The sequence below is a fragment of the Argiope bruennichi genome, chromosome 5 (assembly GCF_947563725.1).
Source record: "Argiope bruennichi chromosome 5, qqArgBrue1.1, whole genome shotgun sequence".
NCBI lineage: Eukaryota > Metazoa > Arthropoda > Arachnida > Araneae > Araneidae > Argiope > Argiope bruennichi.
The window spans coordinates 55,291,617-55,318,031 of NC_079155.1; the positions used below are offsets into that span (position 1 = coordinate 55,291,617).

At 26.7% G+C, this 26,415-nt stretch overlaps 1 protein-coding gene across 12 annotated transcripts in view; it reads left to right on the top strand.

The window, feature by feature from the left end:
- Positions 1-26,415, top strand: part of LOC129968455 (protein still life, isoform SIF type 1-like) — a 145,089-nt gene that overhangs the window by 54,532 nt on the left and 64,142 nt on the right. For 8 of the 12 annotated variants that reach the window (XM_056082330.1, XM_056082332.1, XM_056082331.1 and 5 more), the window contains exons 2-7: positions 15,108-15,261; positions 17,799-17,980; positions 20,276-20,394; positions 20,948-21,013; positions 23,069-24,161; positions 25,592-25,690. In XM_056082330.1, the coding sequence (XP_055938305.1) occupies positions 15,155-15,261; positions 17,799-17,980; positions 20,276-20,394; positions 20,948-21,013; positions 23,069-24,161; positions 25,592-25,690 (1,666 nt within the window). In that variant the 5' untranslated portion in view covers positions 15,108-15,154. The remainder of the gene's footprint in view (positions 1-15,107; positions 15,262-17,798; positions 17,981-20,275; positions 20,395-20,947; positions 21,014-23,068; positions 24,162-25,591; positions 25,691-26,415) is intronic. The other 4 variants (XM_056082338.1, XM_056082339.1, XM_056082340.1 and 1 more) reach the window with 1 other exon arrangement.

Genomic DNA, 26,415 nt, shown 5'->3' on the forward strand with positions numbered 1-26,415 from the left:
ATAAAAGTTAAATTAATAAATGAGTTGTTAAAGATTGTTTGGAATTCTCTATTATCATAATAGAGCATTCCAATAGAATTTTACCATGCAAAGAGACTATTGCCATAAATGCCAATCTTTATTATATCTGGTAGCTTGTCTTTCAACATCGGAAATATTTCAAATCTTTTATCTTTCTTAGTTATATTCAGTGCAGTCTCGGAGTTACTATATGTGATATAGATAAATCATTTTATATGAATAGCTAGTCTTTTTGATGTTAATAAGATCATCGTTTACATTATTTGTTTGAATACCATGATAAGTAATTATAAGTAATTATTATTAATATTTTTATGATTAAGAATAGGTACCAGATACATCTTAACTAATTACTTATAATCAAAATTCCTGAATCCTAAGAAAATTATTAAGATAAAATAATAATATATAATAGAATAATATACAATAAAATATTATATCTTGGAGCCAAAAGTTTAAGACAAAAGTACGAATCACAAAATTCATATCCCTTAAATATTCCGGATTGAATTTCATCAAAAATTATTTAAAAAGTGTTCAATTAACCTCAAAAAATCCAATTTATATTAAAAATTCTGCTTCTGTAAAAGGAAAAAAAAAAAAAAAAAGAAAGAAAGAAACACTTTACTTTTTTTTCATCATTTTTTTAAACAATTTAAAAATCAACAGAAATATTAAAATAGCTTATGCTATTTTAAATAAGAAGCAAATTCCTGAAAGTTTGTTTTTAGATAATGTAAGCTTTGGTCTTGTTCGTTATCGCGAAATATGTAAATAAACTAAAGGAACCAAAATTTGAAAACATGCAAGAAATCTTTGAAATATCCGTCAACACATGACGCCATGTTTTTCAACCTAGAAAACATTAAATCTGGCACGGAAGAAAAATATCCAACCAACCATTACAACGTATTTGGGGATAAAATTCTTTGGTTTTCAAGTTTGAAAATTTTGAATGCATTTTAGATAGCCAAACTACATGAAATAGTTTAGCAGTAAAGTTATTTGATGGTAATAATGTAAATTTTGATCATTTATAACTACTAAATGGTTGATGTATTTTCCAGTTCACTAGAAAGTGATAATCATGAATCATTAGCTGAAAAGCTCACTTTACCAACGTAGCTAATGGACCGGTTTGTGTTTGGTAAAGAAGAGGAAGGGAAGGAATATTTGCGTATTCAATATTTCTGCTGAAACGGACCAATAATTAGTACTTTTGCACTGATGATATTTACATTATTGTACATTTAAATTTGAACATGGATTTTGAAAGAATGTGGAAATATTTTAAAAAATAGGGTTGCCATTAAAATTTTGATTTTTTTTATTAAATTCTAATTATTATTCTAAATAATTTAATCCAACTATTCAAATAAAATTAAAATATATTATTTTATTTTATGAAAAATGTAAAATAATACTGACAATTATTTACCTTCTTAAGTATTTTTACAAAAAAAAAAAAAATATACAAAGTATATATTGCTTTTCTTATGAGATACTTTTGCACTATTTTTATACTTTTATATTAATAGTTTGGTGCTTATAAATTAAATGATAATAATTTATGATTATAATTAAATATATGATGATTACCTTATTTATGCAAACATAAAAAACATACCTTACTAATACTTTACTATCGCTCTTTAAAAGAGAAACAAAGGAATATTATTTCCTCTAAATGCGAACTTATGCTTTAATATTTTGATTTGTTTTAAGTGTATCATGTGAAATACGGTCTTTGGTCCTTTAATAATTATGAAGGATACTCAAATCGAGTGAAAAGCTACTAATTATGCGAATTTTTGTGTAAAAATTTGATATAAATTTCATTATATTTGAAAAAAACTTTTTATCCTAATTATTTTTACAATGATTTTTAATTATTATTTTTAAGATATTAAGGTATATGAAACCTTAAGATTCTTTTAAATCATTCTTTTCTGTATTATTTATAAATAAAAATTAGTTTAAATGACAGAAAATTTTATTTGTATAAGGAAAAAAAAAGCAAAGAAATACAACATTAGCAGACTTATGAATCGATGTAAAAGGTTCACGATAAATGGATGCTAAAGTTTTGTTACATTATTTCATTTCAAAATAACAGCTTGAATTCAAATGACACAAAGTTTCTCTTCCTAAATACTAAACCCGATCACGCATTTAGACTGCGATTGTGAAATGCATCTACAATTTTGACAAACAAAATTTAAAAACGAACAAGCTTTGCAGTGAAGTAAATTTTATAGAAAATACCTTTCTCGAAAACATATTTTTTCTTTTTTACTTCCTTATTCTTTTATCAGCTGAATGTCTTAATGCTTTCTTCATATGCTTTACAGAATAGTTTTGCAAGAATAAAACTTCCTTTTCAGACGCATGTATCCTCCTAAAAACTGAACCTACCGGCCTCTTCTAGCAGTCTCATTTTGTATGGGAAATGTTTTCCCTCATCCAATTCAAACCACTTTCATTTCTCCGAACAATATAAGAAAAAAAAAATAAAATAAAAAAGAATTTCCAGCAGCGCATTATCTTTTTTGGAAGGATCGCTGTGCAAAATTGCTGCAATTCAAGTTCACCTCAACCTATTGGACCGTATATATAACAGATCTCATCCTCTTTTTTGCTAGTCTTGTTTTTGGTCCGTGCGTTTTTCCCCTCAACTGGATTACTTTCCCTTGCATTTAGGGTTGCAATCGGGGAGAAAAATCCTGTTTGCCATATTTGGGGATTTCCGAGGAAAAAAAAAAAATCAAAGAATGCATTCCTGGCGCATGTGTTTGTTAAGTTCCCTATATGGGAAAATTTGTGGGGAAAAAAGATTCAGTTTTTCATCAAGGTGGTTGGATTGAATTGTATAGGAATTCGATTTTTTTTAAAAATCAAGTGCACTTGTAAATAAGGTATGAACTGAAAACTCGACGTGTGAAGCTTAGTTACTAAATAAATTTCGCAAGTTATTTCATTATATAAAACGATTTTAATTTCAATAATGTAGCAGCTTGAAGTATTCCAAAGATGTTTAAGATTAGAAACATATACAATTTTTGTCTCAAACAACTTGAATTATGTGTGCTTCTGAACCCTGTATCAGAAGCATATATAATTTAAGTCTCTTACAATTTAAATAATTACATAATTACAATAGCTTATTTCGAAATATTTTGCCTCTAATAGTTTTTTGGAAAATTACATGTGCTTTCAGAGCTGCAACAGTCTAATAAAAGGCAATATTTTTATTCAAATGAACATTTTTTATATAATCAGAGTATCTAAATTAACTTTTCTGCTTATCAAAAACGACTAATAAATTAATTACTTCAGCTAATAAATAATTGGAGTCTAATATAACCATTTCTTATTAATTTTACGTTTAGAGTCATATTACTTCAGAATTATTGATTCTTCAAAACTACCAAAAATCATCTCATGAATCTAATTACTATCCTAATTTTGTTTAATTCTCAAAAAGATTTAAAATAATCCTAATTTAGCGAAAAACTATGATGTATGAATAGAACTATTTCTACGTAATAGCTAAGCAAAGAATGACAGCACTATTGATTAACAATTATATCCTGAATTTTCAACAACGGAATTTTACTTATCGTTTATCATAAAATTTTAATATGTTAAGGACATAGTTTAATTTTTAAATTTATATGCTAAGCAAAACATATGGAGGTCCCCCCAAAAGAATTTTTATCTAAGAGATAAACTTCTATATTTTTTTACTTTTTACTCTGGTAAACAAAGATTAAATCTGTAACACTGCACGATATTAATTGCATTTTTTTTGCACCACTTTCTGGACGAAACTAAAAGATAATCAATTTTCTAAACAAAAAAAAAAAACCTTTTTAATCTGGTTTGTTCCACAAGTTGCAGAGTCATAATGAACCGTGAACGAATCCAATACTCAGATCGGAAACACCTCATCGAGATATATCGAACATCATAATATCGGCTAGGCAGCGTACAAATCTAGAGCAGCGGCGAACATTAAGGGAGGAAAAACTCACATATCATTTTATTTCTATTTTTTCGTTGTTTATTTTTGTTTTTTGGACCCTACCCTTCGGTAGCTGTATCATGTCCTTCCGATAAGAAATGCTCTGGCTTCCATGCATGGCATGTTTGTTTCGCAATCTCTGTCTACCCCAGGCAGTTACCCCCTCCAGACTGGAGCATTCTCATCACACCCGGGATGAAATGGCTATCTACTGCTGCTAACTACATTTCGCCCGTCTTGATGACAGTTAGAAGCCAACTTTTTTTGCTATGAAGCACAGTGGTTCAAGTCGGAAAATTTTGATTTTTAGCAAAACAGGATTATAGGCATTTATTTCGCTAAGAGTTATAAAACGACATCTGGAAAATATCAAAATTAAAAATATTTGCACTGTTATTTTTTATTTCACAACTTAAATGAGTTGAATTAAATTGTGTTTTCTTCTTCTATACTAGAGATACTCAACCTATCGAGCATAACGATTAGGATTACATTGTTTTGGGCATACAATATTAATTAAAAGATTTATATGGGTTTATTTAAAATGAATGTGAAGTTGCAAATCTTTTAAAATTATTTTTTAGACACTTATATATTTCCCCCTCTTTTTGCACCCTTAAGCAGTGTAGCCATTTGTTATTTGTTCCATTTCAAGAAAGAGATAAGTTTTAGATTTTTCATGTAGTAGAAATCTTATGAATGAATTCAAAATAGATAATTCAAATATTTTTTTGGTTTAAAAAAATAATGAGTAATTTTTAGATCAAGCGACAAAATTCATAATATTTTTTTAACTCATCAGATCTTTGTAAAATTTGGTTTTTTAATCAAGCTATTTAAAAATAAATAAAAGACAATTGCAATTTGATTCTGACTTAATCTAAAATGTAACCAAAACCCGACATTCAAAACTGGCTATAATGATATACAAGCTTAGTTGTAATATTAGTTCTCATCAATAATAAGTCTTAATAATATTTTTATATTATTATCTTCTATTTACTACGATATAAACAGTATTTATGTTTCATATTGGTATTAAAGATTTGCTTACGAAAATAGTTGATTAATATAAAATAAAAAGCGTTATTCTTTTCAGACATTAATAAGCACATCATTTAGAATGCATTGATTTTTAATCGGAAAATAATTCTGTGATGATACAAATTTTTTAAATTCGTATTTATGTGGTATAAAATTTCTAAGAGCTGCTAAATTCTAATTTATAATAGTAAAACTATTTCTATAAATAAAAAAAAATTGAAATAGTCGTTCATTAGTATTAAGATTTATATATATATATATATATTTTAAAAAAATAGTGACATTCTAAAACTACTATGCCCCATTTACTAATTAATACATTTTTTTTAAAATAACGTTTATATTTTTATTTGCATAATTAAAAAATCCCTATACAATTAAGTAGATAAATAAGGATTAACAGACGAAGTCAATGATAATTAAATATGTAGTTTTATAAAATCTTACAACAATTAATTGTCAAAAATAAAAAAAATTAATTGAAAATGTAAAAAATTGAATAGATTAAAAAAAAAATAATATCATGAGTAAGAAAAGCTGTCTAATAATATTTTTAAAAAGACTGAATTCCATAATATAATATTATTTATTCAAAAATAAGTAATATTTGAAAAAAAATTTATTGATTCTTTTCATGAAATTCAGCCTTCCACGTTTTCGAATTCGCTTTAAAAAATAGAATAGTCAGCACAATGTGCTTCTTAGATAAACAGTTACGTCTAATCCCAAAAATGTATATCAATAATGTATTAAATAAAACTCATAACAATGGGTAATTTTATTTATTCATGATACATTTTAAAGAATTTTTGTAATAGTGTTCAAAAATATAAATGTTTCTGTAAATAAGATGGAAAATTGCGAAGATAAAATAAGCTACTTATGCCTTTTTGTAATTTTTAAACTCATGTTTATGAAAAGATATTCAAGAATTCATCTTAGGAAATGTCTTTCCATTAATAATTTTAGAAGTTTATTTAAAATTTATTACCAAATTCTGAAGTTTTTTAATAAAATGCTAAATTATGAATACATTATAATTTTTTGAAATATCAAATTATCGTGTAGTTGAAGAATAATTCCATTATTTTGGTCATTAAGAAAACTTATAAATAAATCCAAATAATCTGTTTTATTCATGTGCATAGATGAAAATAGAACTTATATGTGTAAAAACTTCATAATTCCTTTTTTAAAATAAGCGATATTAGACAGAAGGATCATAAAACTCTTATTTTCACGTATTGTAATTTTAGATTGATAAATAATTTTAAAAAAACAACAACAAATCTTGGTATTTCAATTCAGAAATGATTTGAAGAGCACTAAATATCAAGTATTGAATAAAGAATAAAATAGCTTATTAAATAGTCAAATTAAAGAGGTCATAAAAAAATTAAATATGTCTCTGATACTGAAAAAAGGTATCTTATCGATAAATAGAAATGAATGATAAGTGAATTTTCTCGTATGCTATCATAAATTTTGATGCAGTAATTCATGTAATAGATCAGTCAACACAATACGCTTGCTTAGATAAGCACCAAAAAAATATATCAATAATGCATTAAATCAAACTCGTACAATGGGTATTTTATATATTAATCATACATTTTTAAGTATTTTTGTAACAACGTTATATATATATTATATTAAATTTATTTAAAAGTTGAAATATTGTTTATAAAATTTAGATTATGATAAATGGTATTTTAAAAGGGAAAACTTAATTTACTTTTAATCATGAACATTTGGCATTTCTCATTAATAATCTTCGACATTAAGAATTTAAGATTTATTTCTTGACAAAAAAAAATGTTGATAAAGCTAACTCTGTGATGTTGAGATGAAAAAGCAAACCTTAAAATTAAGTTACACATGTCGACAAAAATGGCGCAAAAGTATCTTCTCAAAATGGCCGCCGTTTCTGACATAAACCATCTTTCATTCCAAAATCTCATCTCGGTACATCCGCCGGGTTCTTCAATCATTCATACGGCGAGTGCGATTCGATTCCCTTACCCTTTCTTTTCACTTCAGTTATGTGTAGACATTTGTTCGTGTTCCGCAGCCGAAATTTGCTACCCCGAGATTAAATATGAAACACTTAAAAGTAGGCGCATGGAATTCCATCCAACCCACTCCTTTCGAGACACTTTCGGAATTGTCTGCGATGTGTCGGTCTGGTTTTATCAGTTCAGCAGATCGGATGGAAAAGGTAGATGAAAAAGTCGATACAAAACTTTATGGATTCCGATTCCTGTACTTTGAATGAAGTACTATAAATTGAATGCGGATTTTTTTAAAACTTATTTATTCTTTCTTTGCTTAACTTTATTTATTTATTTATTTTACAACTTCTGACTTTCGATCTGCCTTTGGCGTCTACTTACTTAAATTAGAACGTTTTGCGGTGCTACTGGATGATCTTTAAAAAAACGATAGCGACATATTGCAATGATAAAAGTTTAGCAACAATGAAAAAAGGTTATGCACAAGTTATAAAAGTTTGAACTCGAATGGGTATTTTTAACATGCTAACTCTTAAATAATGTTATTATGTGAACTCTAAATGCTATTATAGATAAAATATTTCTAGGGATTAAAAAATGCAATTGTATTTTCTACTGGCGAACTTTAGGAATATGATGGTTCGTAATATTTAATGCAAATTACAGCATAATACAAAAACGTAATTCCAAATTCTAATCTTACACTGCTTATTATTATTTTTTTTTAAATTCTAAATATATTATTGCTAGTTGCTTGGAAGGATTCGAAGGCAAAATAGGAAACTGGAAGTAACGCATTAAATAAGCGAAACTAAAAATACTGAGAAATGAAATTCCTTAGATATTAATAAAATATATTTTGTGATTAAGAGAAATTCCATCGCATTCAGTTTAATTGATTAAAGATAAGTAGTACTAAAATTAATCGAATTAATTTAATCTTGTTGAACTTAATAGACTGAATAGATGAATATATAAATCTAGTGAATATATTAATAAATATCCCAAATAATAGAATTATGACAAGGAAAAAGAAACATTTTATATAAATATTTTATGACTGAACAAACTTTATTTATATTTATAGGATTCTGAAAATTCAACGAAATGTTTATGTTAAGAGATGACACAAAGGTCCAGTCTCATTTTTGAAATATGAAAAACCATATAAAAAATAAATAATGTATTTTTATAGTAAATGGAAATAATTATTAATTTATTTATTTTTAAAAATTTAAAGAAATATTTGAAATCTAAAGACTTTTCATAGTTAGATTTATTTACTATTCTCAGAGCATACGCGATACATTATGGGATTGAGATTTACAGTTTACTGTTTCTCTTTAGAGTAAAAATTGATCTTTCCAAATTTTATTTATAAAATTGCAAAATATTTCTTATGATTCTTGTTGAACGGTATTCAAATTTTTCTTTCTAACGTAGGCAGTATAAAAATAACAGTGCTTAGGAAATATATTTATCAAGTCTTTATTAAGTTTCGAAATGGAACTTTTTTAAAAAAAATTCAGATTTAACTCCATATGTGATTATGGTTAATTTCACTTCCTTAATCACAATTTTTTTTCCCTTACCAAAACAAATTTTTTTTGCCATGAGAATTTTGAAGAATTCAAATAACATTTCGTTCGATTCCCAAAAAAATTGATCTGAATTTCTATACTTCCTATTAAAATCAGTTAATATCAATTAAAATTAACAAAATAATACATAGAAAAGTAATAATTAGTTGTTAATAAATATTACTAAAAATGTAAAAGAAATACAAACATCTACTATGATGATGTTTTAGGTTTCACTTGCATATCTATATTTTATTTTTAAAATTTGCTTTCAATTCTTAAATTATTATTGATTACTTTTCATTCAAATTTGAACTTAATTGTGTAATGGCAATAACGTGTACAAAATATGATTTCATATCTTTGCAATGCGTTTGATTACAAAACTAATAATTAAAAAAATGTAAAGTATTGTTGTAAAAATATTCTAAAACTGTACGAAAATAAAATTGGGTTCATTGAAAAGTTTGTTTTTTTTGGGGGGGGGTTGCTCCGAATTATTGAGGAAATACCTAAAAATTTTGATTAGTTTATAAATAAGAATATAATTAAAATTTTGAAACTAAATTTCTTTGATTCATTTACTATTTAGGAAGTAAGTATGAGCCAAATTTAGCACCATTAGGTCCAACGTCTGATTTGAGGCTTTGTCAAATTTTTCAACATCATTCAAAATAACATTATCATGTTAAAGTCCTTAACATAATAAGTTTAACTGACAATGGTTAGTTTTTTTAATAGGTAGCTTGTGTTATATTTCTACAAATTAACAAATCAAATTCAAAATTTGAGCACGATAAAAAAAAAAGTGCATAATACTTTCCCTTCAAATCAGAAGTATATTTGTAAGTTCAATTAAATTTATACTTCAAAATTTTATTTTAATGAAAAGATTTGATAAAACTTTCAGAAATTGGTATTATAAAAGTTATAAAAATGAATTAAATAATTCCTAAGGTTGATTCTTATTTAATCTTATCTTAAGGCTGCATTTGCAAGACATTACATTGTTAATATCATGTTACTTCTCGAAATCATAGAAACTATAATTGTGACTCAACGCATATAATTCCAGAATTCATTTGAATGAAATAACAACAAATCAAGTATGTAATTCAATTTTCGTTTATGCTTGTTCTTCAAAAAAAAAATTGATTTATATGCAAATTCGACGATAATTAAACAAATTGTGAAAATTAACAGTTCTGTAATGCATATCGCTAAGTGAACTAAATGTTCAAAAAGGCATAGAGAATAATGTTGAAAAATTACAGATTCTGAAAATGTTTGGAGTATTGTTTCATCGGTTGACTAATAAAAACGAAAGGCGAAGATAAATTCTTTCTTGCTTAGGTTAAGGTGATGTTGTGCAATCGTTATGCTAAAACTACTAAGAATTGAAGTATCTTAGGCGGATTAATTTAGTTACATTACCTTCGCACTTGTGAAGTAGCACGTGGGTTATTTTGGAATAAACTTTGCGAATTGCAATAGTAAATACCTCATTCAAAACCTTCAAATTCCACACCTCACCAATGGGAAGAAGTTTAATACACGATTTTTTTTGTAAAATTGGCATATAACAGAACTGAATGGAACAGTGGAGTTTTCGCTGAATCGAGAGTAGAATCCTCCTTAAAGTTGAAATTGACTCTCCTTTTCAAAATTGATATTGCCACAAACTCATCGTGGCTTCCGATCATCTGAGTAATATGAACAACGAAACTTAAAAATATAGTTCAAGTTATTTATTTTATTTACGAATTTTTATTTTATTTACGAATAGAGTTGTAGAACTCTATCTTTTTTTAAAAAATAATAAAACATGGAAAGGGTTGTAGACATAAAAATACTTTTAGAACAAAAATTGTTCATTAAGATGATGAAATTATTCTACAAATTTAAATAACATTTATATCTTTAAAGGCAAAGGCATTGTTGGAAAATGAAAATTTCAGTCTTCAAAACGATTTAATGCTCTTTTTGAGCTGAATGACCCATGATCCATCTATGAATTCATTTGAGATATCCTCTCTCGAATAACATATTTCTGTATTTATATGTATATGCAAACAAACAAAGGATAAAATCCAAATAAAACTCTTATAAGAAGCACCGTGGAAATAAATCATGCATTAATAGTAAAGTTGAAAATAAAACGCATAATGGAATGTGAAACAAGGAGCTTAACGTATTAATTGCTCATCAAGAGATAAAATTAATGCAGATAGCAAAATGTTTTATAGCATTTTGTACAATATACAACCGAGGTGGGAAGGTGGAAATAGTGATGCAAAACTGTGATATAATATAAAATTTTTTAAAGAAAAGTATTTAATAAACCAAGGTAAATCAACTATGGATACATTATGGAAATATAAAATGAAAATAGAAAATTTATATCGCCAAAAGATGATCTATTAAAGCGCCAAAACACACTCATCTTTTTTATTAACTAGTCGTGTTTGGTGACCAGGTGATACACCAGAGGTATTGATTTTATTTAATTTTAATTAAATGTTTAGATATATTTTCATGTTTATGATCCCCCTGAAATTTCAGGCAATAAATTTGTGTTATTTTTATTGTCCTATATATGCTCTGCTTATTGAGTACATGAACTTTTCAAATAGAAACCAGTCCTATGACGTCATAAATCTACTAAACATCCGAATATCCTGTAAATCTATTTATATTCATAATTTAATTTGTCTAATATTAATCCATCTAAATTTATAAAGTAAATATCCGATTAATCTAATCACTTTTGGCTACCTGCTGGTTTCCGGGGATATTAGTTATATTTAATTTCATTTACATCATCTATATATAACTTCATATTAATGATACAATGAATTTGCCAGACATTAAAGATTTGTTACTTTAATTATCTTACATATGCTTCTCTCATTGTATGCATGAAATTTTTTTAATGAAGACCAGTTCCATGACATAAGGATGCTATTAAAAATATAAATGACTGTCTCTTAAATTTAGCGGATTTCTAAACATCTCGTAAATAAAATAGATAGTAAACAAAATCCTTCTTTTTTTTAACTTTCAGTAATGGTAGAAACTCATGCGGTCTGATATTTGATTAAACAATGAAAATGGTTTGAACTTCAGAGGAATGATGTAATTAAGCTATTGTTGGAAATTAGGCTCTGCAGAAATTTTCTAGACTACTAAATTGGTATCATTAAAAAGATAATTTTTTAAATTTTGAAATGTATAAAAAAATTTTATGCAATAATATTTTTGGAAGTTATTGAGGAGAAATGTTAATTTCAGCTTAATTTTTAATTAATAAAAATTCTAATAAAAATTTCCAAAATTGCTCAAAGCACATTCCTGCCCACCAAGATATATATCAAATTTGGTAACTTCAGTTCAAACGACCTGATCTGTAGAGTCAGAATACGCGTATACACATTCTTATTCGTTATTAATATAAATAGAGATAAATCTATCGAGTCATTATTGCAAATAAGAAAAAGCGATTAAAAACAGCAAGAAAATGCATTTACACGCTGGAAAGGAAATGAAGTTGAATTGGTGATGATAATTTGAGAAACTGCAGAATTTTATCTATAAATGATCGACAACTGATAACAAGCTATTTAAAAAAAAGCCTTAAAGCCTTTTTTTAAAAATCTACTTATGAATTTAAAAATGGCATGCTTCTATTTGTAAAGTAGTATTGACTTTGTAGCATCGGCATCTTTTTTTAAAAACATACTTAATATGTAAGTAAAGCACCCACTTTCATTTTAAAATTTAGATGTCTGCAAAGGAAATTACAAGACGCATATTTATTAAAATTAATTACTCTCAAATCAGTAAAAATTGTGCTATATCTTTAAAAGTGGCAATTTTACCGTTCCGTTATAAGAGTAAACTATCGGATAAATCATAACACATCATCTAGAAATAGAAACCCATAAAATAAATTGACCCTAAACTGCATATTTAAAGATAAACTAGATGTGTGAAGTTACTTGTCTATATATCACACGAAAAGGCCTCATATTTTTTCTTTAAAAATATAGTATTAAAGCTGTTTTGTTATCTGAAATATGTTTGAAATAGACCAAAAGATGGACAGTAATGCAGGAAAAATGGATCATTTTTGGCAATGTTCCACAATTGAGGTGATAACCGGCTGAAGAGTACTTTTGACTCAATCGAAATGGACCTCTCGAGGCCCGGAAGAAATTCACATGATAATAGATTTATGGCGGAAAAGAACCGAAACTGTGTGAGCCTCAAAGTAGAATGTTCTCTCCTTATCTCCAGTGAACATCCTTGTTATCTATTGCGAGAATGAAATTCGCCAGACATACTTAGTATTGATTAATTATCACATCTGTAGTAGTAACTAAGTTATATCTGATTTTTGAAAAAAAAATTGAACGATTCAATACTGTCATAAGATGAAATTTCAAATATATCAAAATATTTTTTTTTAAAAAAATCAATATAAAAAAAACGTAATTAGACAGCAGAGTGTATTCTATTAAGAATCTTATAGCTTTTTTTTAAAATTGAAGTTATGCATATGAAAAGCAGTTATGTATATGCATATGAAAAGATAAATTCATTTATTTTACTTTAGCTTTGCTAAACTTTCAAATTTAGTCCTTACAATATTCAATCATTAGACAGCAGAGAGTTAAGAATTTCATCTGTTAAGAATCTCATAAGTTTTTTTTCTTAATTGAAGTTAGGTCAGATGAAAGATAATATCCTTTATTTTGCTTTAACCTTGCTAAACGTTCAAATTCAGTTCTTACAATATTCAATCATTCAAATTTTTAAATATGTTGAAATTTGTTAGTTGTGCAAAAAGGTTTCTGTAAATAAGTTACTCATTCTTTTATGGATATAAGATAATTTTAAAACTCAAGTAATGCTGCAAGAATCGACAGCTTCTATTTAAAGATGCACTTTAAACTAGTTAAAATTCTATATTTATTAATTGCTTATTATTTCGATTCTGATTGCATATGCTGATGTTTTATAAATGAAATATTTCGCTCCAATAATGCAAAAATATTACAATTCTATATCAGAATTTCTGTTTTGGACCGAATACACAAATATAAACTTTATATTTCAAATTCAAAATAATTATGGGCTTAAAATAGAATTCAAAATAATTTTGGTAACTGCAAATTTGGTAATTCACAAATTTTTGAAACAAAAAATTCAAAATCAATATTATAAATACAACAAAAGCTTAGTGATCTAAATTGGCAGAAGTCTGTATAGACTTTTGCAGCGATTAAATTACAATTTCTTTTATGAGAGCAGCTATTAAATACATGATATATGAATATACGAAACATCTATATCTTTCTCCTTTGATCTTATATTTAATCGGGAAATCGTTTGCATTCTATTACTTACTTTTTAAAAAAATATTATACAATTTGATGAGATTTTCTTAACACTACGCAATTAAATTTGAAATATTTTACTTAAGCTAATAACAGAAATGCGGTATTGTTATTATGTTGACATAAATAAATTTAAAATTTAAAACAAAAATTTCATGATATCACTTGGTTTCAGTTATTTTTTAATGGGGAGATGATAACAGTAAATGATTAAAAATTCTTGTTTATATTATATAAATCTTTATTTGACTTTCATTATTCAAACAATAACATGGTATCTTTTCTACGAAATTTGCAATTGGAAACCTTATTTTTTTAAAGAGTATTTTAAAAAAATACTTATTATCATTCAAACATGATTTTTTTTGGGGGGGGGATAAATTGCCGTGGAATCCAGAAAAATAAATAAAGAATTATAGTATATTCAAGCCATCGTGCAATATATTTCATGATCAGTGTATCAAGAAGTGGATGCCTTTAATGCATAATATATTTAGAAAGAATAGAATAGAATTAAAACCAATAGAATTAGTAGAAAAAAGAAGAAAAAAACAACATGAAAGTCTGTGAAATGTTTTCAGTTATACGCAAATTAACTTTGGAATCCAACAAACAATGTAAAAAAAAAAAAAAAAGAAAGGAAAATTCCTGATTAAATTACAACTAAATTACAACTACAAGATTTCTATTCGATAATCTCTTTAAATTATCAATTTTCATTTTATAAAGAAATTTAAAAATATAAATGTCATAGTGATTTTTGAAAGACGAATGTACTCAAATCAAAGGCCAAATTTATTCCCACTTTAAATATCTATCAAAACTTACGTTGACGTATAATAATCAAGCATTTGCTTCTCACATTTTCAATTGATATGTCTTACAGTAACTATAAGAATTGTAGTTGCACAGTGCAGCACGCCAAAAATATATATCACTTTTTAATTCACTGTATAATTTTGTTATTACTAATGTAATGCGTCATTTTTCAATTTCAGTAAACTAAAGAAATGTCTTCTTTTTTCAGGTCTGCGAGCGAGGCATGCCCTGTGCTCGGTGTGATTGAGTGGAGCCATGGGGAACAAGCTGAGCTGTTCCTGCGCCCCGCTCATACGGAAGGCCTACCGCTACGAAGACTCGCCCTGGCAGAATGCCAGGAGACGAGACGGACACTTGCTCAGGTCAGTTCCTTCCTTCCCCTTGCTGACGCAAGGAAACGCTTGTTCCTGTTTCCGCGAAGACGTTATATGTGCTTTGTTATTTTTGTTTGTCGATTGTGTCGAAATAAAATGTTAACGTTCTAATTCAAAATGTTCTTTCAAATAAAAAAAATAATAATAATAATTTTCTAAATGCTAAAAATTTAACGAAAAGCAATATTGCTAACTACGTTTGATTTTTAATATTTTTTTCATCCCAAATGACATAGGAAAATAAATTTTTAACAATGAAGGAAGAAAACTTGGCAAAAAAACTATTTCTTTTCTTTCGAAATTCAGGATTTTAGATAATATCTTTTTTAATCAAAGAAAATGTAAACAGACTTTTTATTTCAAATGGAAACCTGCATATCTATATTTCAGAAAAGCTACAAAATGATAAGCAGATATTTCTCAAAATGAAGAGTTGATATTATTAAATTTTTATGGGTATGTATTTTTAAAAAAATTGGTGGGCATTTAATTCAATGTAATTTGAATTTCCAGTCCCAAATTGTAACTTAATTTATAATATTTCAAGCGATTCGTCTATCTTTAATATATGCATAATATATCTCTTGACTATATAAAAGTGATAATGTGCAGAAAAAGAGAGCATTTTTAATATCGTCGTAACGTGTATAAATATAAACGCAGTAATTAAAAGAATTAAAATCATTGTTGCGAAATATACTTTAAAATATTGTATAAAAATTTATTAAAATTAGAGAAAAAATTGTAAATGAATAAAATTGATATCTTAGTATAGTTAATTTATTTTATGAATCTATTCTTGTCTTTCAAAAGTTTTTATTCTCTATATGAAAAAGAAATGTTTTCTTTATTTAATATAGATCAGATACCAAGCAGATCATGTACACCCATACATATTATAAACCTTAAAAATATTCAAATGTCGTTCACATTACATTTAAATATCACGAAAGGTTATATTTTCGAGAATAATAGGAAAGAAGTTTTTATTTATTTATTCTTGTATTTTCTTTCAAATGTAAACAAAATTTTAAAAAATGCAAGCTTCCTTTTTCTGCAATTTTTGAGGAAAATTTGAAAATTTATCTATGATTCGAAATTTTCAAATAAGAGTTTAGTAAAAGCTGCCAAAAGGACATTAAATATTTATGGCTTTAAATATTTATTTCTATTACGACTCTTTCCTTTAGAGAAGATTATTTTTTTAACTTAAGCATTTTGTATAGGAGATTTATTATTTCAAGATTACATAACATAAATTTTATCTGACATATAAAAATAAATTAGACAATAATTATACGATGTAATAAAAAAAATCTCGCTATTTTGCTTTCGATGTATGACTAAAAAACTTTAAGTTTTCTTTCCCTGCAAAACAGAAAAGAAATTATTGTTTTAAAAAATTCTTTCCTTGGCTTAATTGTATTCGAAAAATAAAAATATAAGATTTAAAAATTCCTTTCAAATAGGGCAAACCATATATTCTTAATAATACTATTTGTCTCAAAATGATATTTCATCCACTTGTACCAGATTCTGAAGTGTTTTGTGAAAACGATTGCACCATCTCTTAAAGTAAAATGAAAAATTCTTCTTCACTTTCTCGAAAGAAATAAGATAAAACATTAAAAAAATTCTTTAAAAGAAAGAATTTTTCGTTTAAAAATGGTTTACGGTAATTTTCATTTATTATAAACTATTACACATTTCGCTTTAAAAACAAAATTGATTGAAATTAAGACTTCAAATATTTCAGATCTTTTGATTCATTGTACAATGAGAAAGGTTTTAGTATTAAAAAACTATAAACGAATTTATGTATAAATTTAAATTATAGAGGAACTCAATAAATGAATTATTTTTCAATTATAAAGAGAAGAAAGCCATTTAAGATAATGATAGAAAAACTGTTAAATATAAGAACTGTTTTCATATTTATGAGGAATTATAAAACTGCATATAAACTTGAAAGGCTTCTAATATTCATAGCTGGGAATGTATATGCTCCAAAAAACATACTATAAAGTAAAAATTCTCCATTACATGTTTTTGATAACATGCGAATTTTTAAGAATGTCTCATGATACATGCGAGTGAATGTAAAAGCTCTTGATAAATACATCCCAATAAGAAAAGAACTATGAGCTACAAAAATTTATGGAAAATCTCAAAGTTATAAAATAAAAATGTCATAAAATGTGTTTTGGTTATATTATTTCTATAACGTTAATTAGAATAAGAAATTATGTCGATGCACTATTGGAAATAAAATTTTGAGACAATATAAAACAGCACAAAAAATTTATTTAAACTTGTGAAAAAATAGAAAGAAAATGTGCTTTAAATGAAAAATAAAACTTTTCAAGAATAAATGTTTTTTACATTAGATTATAACAAATAACTCTCGCGTTTATTTCTTTTTAAAATGAATTTATTTGAAATTTCAAATTACATGGGTAAAAACTTTACAAATTTGTCATTCATTAAACAAACATAAATTAATAGTCGTAGTTCATATCTTTCAGGCTTTGGGCGGAGGTGTTCCATGTGAGTGCGACGAGTGGAGCCGTGAAGTGGCAACAGGTGTCCGAGGATCTGGTGCCTGTCAATATCACCTGCATCCAGGACAACCCGGATTGTGTCTTCCACATCACAGCATACAACTCTCAGGTGGAAAAGATACTTGACGTCCGCTTGGTGCAGCCAGGTAGAATCTTCTCAGAAATACCTTTCTTTCTTTTCTTTTTTTTTTTTTTTTTTTTTTTTTTTTTTTGCGTGATAAAATATTCCATTAAGTTAAACCCGAATTTTTTTCACGAAACAAAATCAATAAATCATAGATTATAATAAATACGTGGTGATGAAAGAAATTCTTCGATTTTAAATAACTATACGAATTAAAATTTTTTAATCTTTTGATTTCTCTGATTCTTAAATATGTGCCATCTATTATAAAAATGCATATTAAATTTTAATTGGTAAAAGCTAATTTTATCGTAGATATTAGTTAATAATTAATACATAATATTAAAATAAATTCTTCATACTTTAAAACTTTTCCGATAGAAAATAAGTTTGACAAATGAAAAGAATGTTAGGGTGCAAATTCTTTAATCCTGATTTAATATGAATACTGGAAATAAGATATGTGGTGTTTAAAATCTAGTTCGAAATATAAAATTAATAATTTTATACTAAGGATACCTGATAATTCACTATAACGTAAAAAGTCATCCAAAAATTAAAAAATTCTTAATTGTAGGGGGAAAATATGATCTCCGAAATTCTTCATGCATAATATTTATGATTGACGTAAAAAAATTAAGAAAAACATATTGTTTTTAAAGAATGAAAAAAGTTTTCTTGATAGATAGAAAAAAGTGTAATTTAATATAAAATAAGTAATTTCTAATTATTAAGCTATCTTGTAAAACAAGTTATTTTAATTAAATTTTAGAACAAAAATTCGCCTTCTTATAGAAGCATATATATAGAAATATAATAATTAACGTCTAGTATTTATTCTAAACATGTTGTACGAACACAAAATGAAAAAAATAGAATGACATAAAATAATTGCAACTGTTTATCAGATTTTTATAGCTATTTTCTGTGATACAAAATGTATAAATCCGTTTGTTTATAATTTTTTTTTACATAATTTCAAAAAATGATAAAGTTTATGATATTTTAAAAATAAAATTATGTAAATTACTTACCCTATGCTTTTTAGAATATTTATTTTGAATAACAGACTATAGTATTTTATTTACGCTTTTCTAATAAAATCGATAGACAGTTTCCTTTTCCCTTTATCAAAAGAATTTAAAAAATTATAATTTGAAATAAGCAAACGATATTAATAATGAAAATAAATAAATAATATTCAAAAAGAAAAAAAAAATTCGACATGCTTTAAATAACGAAATACCAAGCAATATATTTTACAACAAAACATGTTTCATAATATTTTTAATGTTTTCTATTTTTTTCCTTAAGCATCCATTTTTTCCAATAAATATATTATGCATATAGAAATATAAAGTAAGAGCTTTATTTTGAGGTGGCAACATATTAAGCTATTTTATTGCAGCAAACGATTTTTCAATTCTTCACTTATATTTCAGCAAAATGATATATATTTTTCTTCCATAAGGTAAATGTTTTGTAGTTAAAAGTGTATATTATTTTTTAAAGGAAGAATTAGATAATTTCTTACTTAATTAATACAATGCAAATTTTCAAACTATTCAAGAAACTTAAAAATAAGAAGCAGTAATTTAAACTTTATATCTGATGATTCTAAATTATATATCTAGTTTTACATTAACGTCTCTGATGAGGTGAGAAGAACTATGAAATATTTCTTATAAAAGTTATATTATTAATTAACTTTTGATTAATTCTGTTTCATATATTTTTCTTAGAAGTTTAAAGGCATAAAATAAAATTGAGTTTTAAATAATATTTATTTGAGAATAGAAATACTTTAAATCTTTTGACCGTCTTTTTTAAATTTAAATGTACCACGTTAATTTTTTAATATAAATATTATTTCTTATTAAATATATAAACATTATTTCTTTTAAATTCATCTAACAAATTTAAAGAATCTCTTACATAATGATATTATCTGCAATTCTTTTGGAGTAAAAAAAACAAGAACTTTTTAAAAATGACATTTTTAAAAAGGAAAAAAATCTAATATTGTGATTTTTTTAAAACAAACCATGATTTTTATTTTCTTTATAAAATATTATTTTAATGTATATGAAATAAATTCCTAATCGGCATAATGATGTATACATAGCATGGCAATATGAAAATATTCTCTATTTTTATTGAAATGTTACGTTTTAATAAGATGCTAATATATTTATATATTTGAAATGATATATTTTTATATTCGAAACAACTTTAAATAGATAAATATCTAATTAATCCGCCAATTTTTAAAAGACAAAATGTTTCTGCTAATTTAAAAATTAATATATCTTTATAGGAACACGCTTGGGACAGGCTTCAGAATGCTTTGTTTATTGGAAAGATCCTGCAACAGGAGATACCTGGGGCTTGAATTTTACTTCTCCAATAGACGCAAAGCAATTTCGAGAATGTTGTGTAAGTATATACGTGTGTAACAATCAGTAAATTATATATATGTAAGCGTATATGTAAATGTATATAAAACATTCTAATAATAAGAATCTTTGGATAAAATAATATTTAACTTCAGAATATATTTTCATTTTTTTTTCTGATTTCTTAATTGCACTAATTTAATTAAAAAATATTTTTTTAAATAAGAATAATACATTTCGATAATTTAATTTTCAAGTAACTTCATATTGAATTTTTATCTCGTACATAATTTTTCTCCAATATTTTTCTTATACGCAAATTAAAATAAAGTATGTTCCCAAGACAGAACTTTCACTAATATTTTCCCCACTGGATGAATATGTTAAAGATGAATTTTTAGCTTGGCATTTGAAATTGTAACCATGCTTCATGTCAAAATATTAAAATTTTGATTATATTTAAATAATAAGGGAATAGCGGTTCGAAGAAAAAAATTCCTTAAAAAATGAAATATGCTCGTGACTTTGAAATGCAGGTGGTAAAATGAATAATATATCAATTCAACATTTTCTTACAATTGTTTTTCTTTCAGTCGCCTTCTTTCAAATTTTCGAGGAAAGCCTCATCATCCTATTCTTTAAAATTGGAGCCACCCAAGGTAAGATAATTTAACATTTCCGAAGTAAAAATACCTAGCTTTTAATATTAACTATTTCAATCTCTTCGGAAAATGCGTATCTAAATTGTGTTGCAAAAATTTAGCGATGACGAATATACTCGTCAAACACAAAGCATGTGTAATATGAAATTGTGCTGTAAATTATGAAATGACTTTCATTTTTTTTTATTTCAATAATCCCATTTATTTATTTACTTGAAATTTTCACATTATTTAACAAACAGAATAAGATTGAAATAAAGCTATTTAGAATGTTAGAATATTATTAAGCTGATTTAGAATACTAAATTTAAAATAAGGTTAGATGGAAAGATTAATTTTTAAAGTAAAATTTCAGCACTGAAATATTTAATAAACAGTTTATTCGCTTTCGTAAGCTTTTCTTAATTTGCAAGATTAATTATAAAGTAATGAAAGCTAAAACACGAGAATTTTTAAATAATTGTGAAAAATAATAATTGCAATTAGTACGATCCAATACAACTTTCATTTTGCATGAGCTAAGGCCTATCCTAGATTTATGGAGTTAGGGAATTCTAAATAATTTAAATACAAACGAATCTTAAACTAGATTTCTGAGCACTTATAAAGAATTAAGATTTTAAGTGTATAAATATGTAAAGAATGGATTTAAAAATATAATTACTATAATTTGAATGATAAGTTTATGACAATTAAAAAGTCATAACCATGAATTTTGACAATTTACTTTTTGAAGAAATAAATCTTAATATTTAGAAAATTTTAAAAGCAACTGTTATTTTGTATAGATGAAATAAATAAGAACTGAAGTGCGATTAAAAATAAGAATCATATCAAATCATGATATTCAAATGTCCTTCCGAAGTGCATTAAAATTTTTAAAGGCTCATTTTAAACTGATTTAGGACAAAAAATATTCTTGATTTATTGAATAATTACAAATAAAAATTATATTACTTGTCTAAATGATTGGGAAGCTTTTCATTGAAACTAATCAATTTTTTAAATAATAAATCAATTAATTATACAAAAAGAATTTCAACTGAAACATTTATTAGGCCAGAAAATGAGGTTAATTTTAATGAAAGCAGTTCAGTCAAAAGAATTAAAGTTAAGTTATATTTTTGCTTTAATAGTAACAGAATGTTGTTTGTAAAAGATAAAGAAATATCAGCTAGAGAGTGAATTCATATATATCAAGAAGAGTAGATTTATAATACATTAATGTGATTCTACAGAACATTGATTTCGTTTTAATTCATCTTAAGAACATTTATGATTTTTCTTAATACAAGATTATCTTGAAAAAGTATTAATTACATTGTTATCTGTTACATTGTTCTCGATAAATTATTTTATTGCATTGTTATCTGATATAGGCTTTCACTATCATATAATTGCTAAGTTTTCAACACATTCTATGAGTATATGTATATCTACTAGATGCGGACCACAAACGGAGGGCAGAAATATTTTAGACACATTTTAAAGTTTAAAACATTGTATAATGCTGAAAGTGAATAATTGTTTTTACCTTTTCAATTTAAATTTTTTCAACACTAACTATCTCTTATATTCAACTTTATTAAACATTTCCATTAAAAAATTATGTATAATTAAATTATTCTAATTTTCTTTAGTAATCGATTATGAATCTTTTCTGGATTAATATAGGGCTGACCAGTACTCTTAAGTATTATAACCAAAAGCTGAGCATTTAATTACTTGTTATACGTAAATGCCTGCATCTCATTTAAATAATTTCCATTTCATTGCAATGAATTCATTAAGAGAATTGCATTTCATTTCATTTATATCAAAATTAAAAGTAAATTAGCTATGAATCTTCGACATAATGTTTAGAAATGATTCAAATTTAATCCTATTTTACTTATAATGTCAAACGTTTTTCAATGTGTTTGCATACTATTTTACTACAAATTTATACAGAACTTAGCGAATTTAATATTGCCAACTCTATGATAACTAAAATTTTGAAATTATTTTCACTGCATTAGTTACTTAGTCGCAGGAAAATTTTTGTCTTTGCAGCAACAGAAAACGAAAGGAAAGCGGAAGCCACAATCCACTCCCAGTTCCCCATCCCGTAGCCGTGAGCTCCAGTGCACGTGTATGACGGCCGAAAATCTACACCGTGCACGCAATGGCCGAGTCCGATATACAGGTGCCGCCACCCTACCTCGGGTGCAGCCCCGCTCTGTAGATGACTACAAAATTTCTTACGATAACCGCAGCAGCCGCCAGCAGACACATGCCTCTTCGACCTCTGTCTACGATAACGCATCGTTACGCAGAGGTACCACGACGGCTAGTGTCCACGGCGGCCAGAAGGGAAACCGTCTGGAACCAACTCCGACCTCACAGCAGCAGCAGACCACCGTTAAGACTTCCCTCCAGGAGAGGATATCGGATGTTGGTGCCAGCTATCATCACCAGGACAGCAGACAGGGTAACAACCAAGCTCGTCAGTTGTATGCCCAGTCTACGCGCAAAGAGCAGGCTAAGAGCATTGATTGCAGCTCCATGTCTGAAAAGAAAGATCGATCCAGGCCTGAGGAACTTCAACCACAGTCGAGGAACAAAAGTAAAAGCTCGGACAATGTATTTGAACAGTCACAGGTGGATGTTCCAGGTTTGAGTCTGGACAGTAATACCCTAAAGCGAATGCTGCACCCGCTTCCTTCCAACAGTTCTCCTGATCGAGATGCTGAGCTAAAGAGAAGACTGTTGAGGAAGCTAAATAGTGACGAGTCAAGGGATGCTAATCGGAGTCGACAGCATAGGTCTGAGACAGGAAGGCGAAGGAGTCTCGAAAGAAGTATGTGCCTGGATTTGCCAGACCCTGACCAGTCACCACCCTCCGACCATTTCCTTTACGACAACCAATGTTACGTCACCCCTCCCAATTCCAGCAATGAGAACAGCGATGCGGACAGGCCCTATGTCAGTTCGGATGAAGGACCGGGCCATTTCGCACCCACTCATACACCGAGCTCTCCAACAAGTAGGCTACTGATGGAATACGAGATGCATTTACGGAACGCTTTAGCCAGAGGTCTGGATGCAGAAAGTTATAGCTTGCACACCTTTGAAGCCTTACTAAGCCAAAGTATGGAAAATGTCGGTAAGATTTAATATACTCAAATATCTTTTTTATTTTAATTTTAGTAAATGATTTTCTTATATATTGTATTCTTCTTCTTTTTTTAAAAAAAAAGAGAAGTCTATTTTTTTGGAGGAAGGAACTATATAAATTAAAGTGTTTTATTATAAATTCATTTACCATAGTATTTTGGTAAAAATATTATTAATGCATTATATTTTTAATAAATGAAATATTTTCACATTTGGCTGTTAGATCTCCGATCAACTGAGATGAATCATAAATTCAAAAAATAAAATTATGAAAGATAAAAAAAAGTAACTTTAAATGATCAAATTTAGAAAATGAGTTATAAAATTAAGTAAGTTTTTTTTATTTGTTTGTTTGTCAAATGTGGGATAGAGAAACGAGCAATCATCTTAAAAGCTAGAAAGAAAAATTGAGAATTTATGCTTAAAACTTACATTAAATTTCAAAATTCATATTAAATTGAGTATTCACTGGATTTCGTAAGCTTAGCGAAATATGTTAACTACAAATTTTAAGAGAATTTTAAGTTTTTCCGAAATATATCATACAAAATGTTAGAATTTCTTTTTATCTGAATGATGCAGTATAATTAATTATTTTTGAACATTTTTTGCAGACTTTTTTGAGTATCGCAACTGAGAATATTCGCATTTTTATATCTTTTTATTTTTGCTTCTTTTAATAAATACACAATTAAATTTTAAAAAAGGATAAATGCACTGCTATTTAAATATCAATAATTATTTTTATAAAGACATGACTACAGCTAGATTCAGTACTGGTTAGATATCGAATAAATGGATCCAATTCGGTCTTTGAAGTTTAGAAATAAATAAATTTTACCTACCAATTATATCTCATTTTATTTATTTTCTTGCTTTCACATTTTAATTTTTTAAGGAAACTTTTTATGATATAATAACTGTTATCTATTGTGGATCAGTGTTGTATTAAATGATAAACTGTTATCGTTTAATTTTTGTTTTATTTTATTTCGTTTTTTTTACTTTTTAAATTATTTTTAAAGCAAAAAAATATTCTAAAATGTAATAAAAATATGCTTGAATATTGCCCATGTTGAGATTATTCCATAAGCATGTACATACATTTATAGGACTTTTATGACAATTTCTCGCGTTTGAAATCTTAAAATTTATCATTTTTCTGATTGAGGATGTTCTAAGAATAATATAAAATCTTAAGCTGCGTTTCATCGACTAGGTATTTTGCACTGTGCACCCTCTCACTCGTTACTAAGCTTGCACTGGAATCGAACACTAACTCATTCATAGGCATGCCTGACTGTGTTGTTAAAGTTTCGTTGCTCTCTTGCGACTGATCCTATTCACCCTAGAATTTGTGTTTGATCCCATGCACGTCCGTTGCTTCAGACCTTCTTTTTGCTTCTTCTCCCTCTTTAGTTGCTTTAATGCGTGAGGTGCATGCGGAGTTGGAAGCCATCAGGCAAGAAGAGAGAAACATCAGCACACTCGATGGAATGGTCGATAGTGTTGAAAAAAGTGAGTCTTTAAATCACTTTTTTCCGTTTCTTCTTTATAACCCTTCTGGTTTCTTTCTGTACTGTTGCTTGTGTGCCACCCTTATTCTTTACTAGTATGCATGCAATTTTTATTGTACTATTATTTGGCAACTTGTTTACTGCTGTTTTGGTTGTGTTCTAGTTAAGCAGTGCATGCCACATTATATGTGTTTTGGAAAAGTCACATATTATTAAATAGCACAGAAACTAAGCCAGGAGCCTTTTATTTTCCATTGTATTTCATTCCCGCATTAATTTTTTGTGTTTGCGACTTTCATTAACTTTTTGTGTTTACGACTCTCATTAACTCTTGTGTTACGACGATAACTTTTTGAGTTGTTCTGGCGACTAATATAGGACTGGCTCAAAAAATTAAAAGCTCTTTATTTCAATTTCATTGATGAAGATGACTAATGCATAGATAGAACCTTCCTGTTAAATCATTATATTTGATAAATTACTGTAAAAAAACCCATGAACAGAGGATACACTATTTTAAAAATATATTTTCTAAGAAATGGTGAAGAAAACATTTTAACTAGCTTATAAAAATAAAATATATCGCAAAAAAAAAAAATTCCAGCAAGTTTATATGTTTTATATTGTTTTGAAAATTTCTTCGTATAGTTGCCTGAAAAAAATGTTATTTACTGATATCAAGAAACCATTAATTCTACAACATTTATAAAATATATAGACCTTTTC